Source organism: Eumetopias jubatus, unplaced genomic scaffold (assembly GCF_037043125.1).
Source record: "Eumetopias jubatus isolate StellerSeaLion01/CBP00866 unplaced genomic scaffold, mEumJub1_p1.0 scaffold_5, whole genome shotgun sequence".
Classification (NCBI taxonomy): domain Eukaryota; kingdom Metazoa; phylum Chordata; class Mammalia; order Carnivora; family Otariidae; genus Eumetopias; species Eumetopias jubatus.
The window spans coordinates 69774709-69780708 of record NW_028274811.1 but is presented as its reverse complement, the minus strand read 5'-3'; the positions used below and the strand labels follow the sequence as shown (position 1 = coordinate 69780708).

At 43.6% G+C, this 6000-nt stretch overlaps 1 protein-coding gene across 1 annotated transcript in view; it reads right to left on the bottom strand.

The window, feature by feature from the left end:
- Nucleotides 1-770: 770 nt before the first annotated feature.
- The window catches only part of ADGRV1 (adhesion G protein-coupled receptor V1), a 502011-nt gene continuing 496781 nt past the window's right edge, over nt 771-6000 (bottom strand). The window contains exon 90 of the mRNA XM_028091942.2: nt 771-1208. Within this exon, the coding sequence (XP_027947743.2) occupies nt 1090-1208 (119 nt within the window). The 3' untranslated portion in view covers nt 771-1089. The remainder of the gene's footprint in view (nt 1209-6000) is intronic.

The window sequence follows — 6000 nt, the reverse complement described above, 5'->3', positions numbered from 1 at the left end:
ACAATGACAATCCACCCATGAACACTCAATATAAGAGAGAGGAGACAGGAGTCGGGGAGGACTAACAGGAAGAGAAGAGTCATTTAATAATTTATCGAGATAAATAATGCTGCTCAGGTTTTGTAAAGAATAAAGCCAGGCTTAACAGTGAGTACAGGGCACTTGAATGTTTTAATTATGGCTCTAAAGGAAACTATTAACAGAAAAAAATTTTGCCTTAGATAATTATTTTTTATTTAATTTTTTTCTTGAGATGTTACTTTCTCGAAAATACTGAGGAATTCAAAAACAGAAGGTCACAAAGTGTTCCCTAAGACAAAAGTGTTCTGTTCCTAATGATTCTTCTGGAACCATAGTCAATAAAATCATCCCGAACACAACAGTGTTCGTTCTGGAATAGACTTCGAATGCCCCTCTCCTCAGCTGTGCTCAAGTGCTTGATGTAGTGGTTATTTTTAACTTGGAACAGAACATTTATTTTGGAAAATGTTCAGATCCCTAATTTCATAATGAGCAGAAATACATACTTCAGATGAAAGACTATGGAACTGCAGTATCCCCATCAACACATAGGTGCAGAATCTTCAACAGACAATAAATTGTATAGTTTTTAGGAATGAAAGTCCTCTAGAAGCTTGTGAGGTCTTAAATCTGGATGAACTGTATCCATACTGGAAGAAACAGGGCGCTTGATCTCATTGAGATAATAGTGTGTTTCTTTGCTCATACACAACATTTCCTTGTAAATAATAAGCTTGCGTGATGTCAAATGGATTCTATTGTTTTTATTGATTATTACTTTTATTAAACAATGTTAGCCATGTCAGATGATTAAAAAACAACTACTATTCTTGGAATATGTGCATCCTATATAACTGATATAAACAGATCCAGTCTTTCATTACCGCAGTGAATTTTCAGGTTGCAGAAAGATAAGTAGTTCAAATTCCAAACACAACAATCACTTCTGGGTTAATCATCCAGCACAAATCATAGGTTCCTATTATATAGCTGTGTGTATAAAACTTACAGAGTTTAGCACAAAGCCAATACAAACAGTAAAGTATCATTCTAATTGTTACTGAAGTGCTACAGGTGGGTGTCGGCGATGGGTATCCTCCTGAGTTCTACGATCTGGGAGTCAGTTAAGGTGCCTCCCTCCTGGCTGCCTTGACCAGATTCATTATCACTGACACTGAGACCAGCACCTGTAATAGAAAAAGAATAAACACAAAACTCCCAACCATTAGTGCAGTGAATTAAGGGTCAAGTTACATCAAGCTGACACGTGTTTATTTCTATTATATTGGTGAATAGTGAGCTATACATTTTGAAAAAATATCATCATTATTTTTTTTAAGTGGGCTCCACACCCAAAGAGGGGCTTGAACTCACCATCCTGAGATCAATAGTTGCATGCTCTACGGACTGAGCCAGGCGGGTGCCCCTTGACTAAATATTATTAATACCTAACAATTATAAGCCTGTGTTTAAATTCCCTTTGGTAGTTTCTGAAGTGAAAAGTAATTTCTAAAGACACAAGTTTGGGTTCTCAACCTTTTCTGTTTCTACCTGGTTGACATGTGTAACGTACTCCCAAGAACAGCATTTCTCAATTGGGAGCTTATTAAAGTAAAAAAGATCAGGCAGGTTATGAGAATATTTCAGCAGGAGGGTAGCGTTTGCTGTTAGAAACCTGAGTCTCCAACCCCACGTGTACTGAACCTAGTAGGTCCTTCAGCTAAGACTCCCTGTGGGCAGCGATCTGAGAAGAAAGAGATGCACTGACAACACATGCTGTCGTATCAGTGCCCAGAAGACCCCGGCTCGAACGACTCCGATCTGATCCCGAGATAAAAATAATGGTGTAACACAGTACCACAACAGATCCATACACAAATCCCACAAGCCTGGCTGTTAATTACAGACAGCGCCCAGAATCTCTGTTTTGAGGAAGCTCCACTATTCACTACTCTTTTTACAGCTCAGAATAATTCAGAGAATTTAACACTGTAACAGAGTAATACCTCATTTTCTTCTCTAATGCGCAGAGGACCACAGACTCTCATGTTCTCTCTCTCTCTCTCTCTCTCTCTCTCTCACACACACACACACACACACACACACACACACACACACAAACGGGGATGTGGTCACAGGGTGTGCTGCTGGGTTGAATCACCAGAGATTACCCTCCCACTCCTCCCCCTCTATGGGGCACTAGACTCTGCAAACAAGAAGGCAAATGAAAAACCAGTTGCTGGGTGGCTGAGATTTCCCTTTCTGTTTGAGAAAGGCAGGGCTGCAGAGTCGGTAGCTGTGGAAAGATGGCAAATTAGACTCTTCTTAACCTATTTGGGGATGGCAGCAGGAGCCCACTACTGCCTTCTTCCAGCCAAGCCCTCCCTCTTCTGGGTCCCTCTTTCCCAACCTCTCTGTGAAAGGCTGCTGTTGAAACCCCATCTCCACCCTTTGCTTCTGAGACACTGCACTTGCCCATCTCATCCTCTGATCTGCTGGCTTTTTCCAGAGAACTCTCGTGCTTCCTCCTGAATCTCTTCCTCCCAGGTCACCACTGGAGGCCTTGTCTTCAGCCCTGCTTCCAGGCCCACACCATCCGCCTGACCCCCGCTTGCTCTCTGGCATGATGTCTCGCTATTTCCACCTTTGCCTGATATGCTCATCTTACCCCCCGCCTCCTTAATCTGGTCACCCCCATTCTTCCTGTCAATATCACCTCAGCTGTTACCTCTGCTACCCAAAGAAACATGACGATTCTCTTTGGAAACATCTGACTCCCTCATTGCATTATGTCCCTCATATCTTTACATCATCTAGCTCATAGGACAGTGCTCAGCACACTGTGGGTGTTCAGTAAATGTTTGCTGAGTGTATTAATAAACTATGCTCTGCATTCTAGCTCTTACCAAAGTCTCCTCCAAGCCTTACTGCCTGTTCTGTTCCTCGGATCCATTCTGCATTCCACGTCCTCTTCCTGCTCAAGAACAAACAGGTCCCCTATGGCCAACTGCATCAGGTCTGAAACCCTCTGCACTGGCTTTCAGCACACTTCCTAATCTGGTTCTGCCTCACCAAATAGACAGACTTCAACCCGGGCCTGTTGGAGAGCTTCCTCCAAGTGGTCAGCTCTCTTGTCTGGTCCTGCATGTGCCACATTAATTCCAGCCTGAGTGTCTTCCTGCCCATCCCTTGAGGCCCATTTTCACACCCTTCCATAGATCGTTCTTGCACCTTCCTTCAAAACAGGTAGGTGGGGGACACAGTATGTGAAAAGAAAAAGTCCTAGTTTATACCTGAAAAACATGTGAATCACATCCCCTTTATTCTCTTTTTTTTAAAAGATTTTATTTAATTGACAGAGAGAGACAGAGACAGAGAGAGAGACAGAGAGAGGGAACACAAGCAGGGGGAGTGGGAGAGGGAGAAGCAGGCTTCCCGCCGAGCAGGGAGCCCGATGCGGGGCTCGATCCCAGGACCCTGGGATCATGACCTGAGCCGAAGGCAGTCGCTTAACCAACTGAGCCACCCAGGCGCCCCCCCCGCCTTTATTCTCTTAAACTGCCCTGGTTTGGATGATAAATTATATGGTATCTCCCCAGATAATGTATACGTGTCACGGAGCAAAATGTGTGACAAACACCCATGGGCTCTTTCCTTAGGTTAAGAACTAGAATATTGCCAATGACAATATTTTTAAAAATTTAGTTAGTTGCCAAAATTAAGACATTTAATATAAAAAAAATCAGATTTTTGGTTTCTCTTGAAAAAGCAGAGGGCAACACTAGGCCTGCATTTTCTGGATTGCAAAAAAAAAAAAAAAGCCAAAAACATGGAACTGGCACTACCCTCTGTTTGCTCCTGTTTTCATCCAGCCCTCTTGAGTCACTCATGGTATTTGCTTGGCCCCTGAAGGTAACTATGTCTCAGAAGGACAAAAGGCCCATGCTTCTCTGTCCCAGGAACAGGGGAACTGTCCCACTTGGAAGAACCTCAGTGGATTGGAAAGACACTGGCCACTCTCTAAGGAGAAGGTAACTGGGGCCCTGAGGCCAGCAGCAGCTTAATCCAGCTGAGGAGGAACAAAAGGGCTACATAACAAAGTTGCCCAATATGGAATCAACTACAGAGAAGCAGGGAGGACAGCACCATTACCATCAGGGCAGAGTGGGCTTAATGAGTGAACGAGCATCATCAGCTCCCACTGACTTCGTGTCTGCCTGCTCCAAATCTCATTAGGAAGACAGACGGATTTGCCCGCCATCTTGACAAAGCATGCGGGAAAGAAGTTCTGTGCTGGAAGCCTGCTGAGCAGACAGCGAGGGACAGACTGAACTGGGCTGGAAGGTTTAACATGGGGTGCAGCTTTACAAGTAAGGGGTGTCACCAGCTTGTTTAGTAGCCTAGAGCCCTGTGAAATGTCAGGAAGTGCTAGATACAGCCTCCCCTGGAATTACCACATCTACACGACCCAGCTCCTCTTCCTTCTGTTTCTGCCCAGCTGAAATAAATGCATATTACTCAAATGTTAATCCCTCACTGAGACTCAGAAAAGGCCCATATTAAACATGGTAGTAACACGACAGACTGGGAGCATAGCCCCAGGTTTCTTGCTCTTGGTTTTTTTTGTTTGTTTGTTTTGGTGTTTTGGGGGGGGGGTTATTGTTGTATTTTAAAGATTTTATTTATTTATTTGAGAGAGAGAGCAAGAACGTGTGCGAGAGAGCACAAGCGGTGGAGAGGGAGAAGTAGGCTGCCTGTCGAGTAGGGAGCCTGACGCAGGGCTCGATAACAGGACCCTGAGATCATGACCCGAGCCCAAGGCAGACACTTAACTGACTGAGCCACCCAGGCACCCCTCTCGTCTCTCTGTAATGCATAAATGGTCTGGGAGGGTGTTCTGCAGTAAGTATCCTGATTTTTTTTAAAGGTATTTTTTCTGCTTAAATTTTAAGCCAAAAATTCAAGAAAAATCCAGTAACTGTAGTAATAGTTACTTTTCCCTATAACAGACAGAAAGGTAACAGCAAAGGAACCAGAAGTGATATTTTACATTCGTCTAGTGCCTCTCCTTTCTTCAACATTTTAACACGCTTTAGTTAGGAAAGGGATGATTATTAGTCTTGTTTTACAGATGCAGGGATTGCCTGGGAATCAGACGTGTTCACTGAGTTGCTAGGTCTCACAGCACGGAAGTCACAGAATGCAGATATCCAATGGTCTTCTGACCCCAAATGTAAGGTGTTTTCTTCTACACCATACTGCCTCTTGTGGCAGTTCTAATTGTGTTACTTCCTTGTGCCCTAGTCTTTGAGTATTCAACTTTGTCTGTAGAATACATTGCAAACCTTCTTGGCTCATATTCCAGCCCCTACACCCCACCCCCATTTCTACTTCACTTACTAGTCATGGTGCAATGAACACCAGGTGTTTCAGAATACATTACGAACATTTAAAATAGTTTTTAAGTTGGGTGCCTGGGTGGCTCAGTTGGTTAAGAGTCTGCCTTTGGCTCAGGTCATGATCTCCGCGTCCTGGGATCAAGTCCTGCATTGGGCTCCCTGCTCAGTGGGGAGTCTGCTTCTCCCTTTACCCTTCCCTGCCCCGCCCCGCCCCCGGCTTGTGATCTCTCTCTCTCAAATAAATAAATAGAATCTTTAAAAAAAATAGTTTTTAAGCATAACAATAAGCTGAACCCAACAAATAATATATACAATGAGCTACTGAACTTCAACTCTGCCAGATACTGATAGTTTCTTTACATTAACAATCTCTAAACTCCATGAAAATGTTCAATCTTTTTTAAAGATTTTATTTATTTATTTGAGAGAGTGAGTGAGAGAAAGAGAGAGAACACAAGCTGGGGGTGAGGCAGAGGGAGAAGCAGATTATGGATTATGACCCAAGCTGAAGGCAGACACTTAGCTGACTGAGGCACCCAGGCACTCCTAATTATAATAACTCTTATTTGCTAAATGAGGA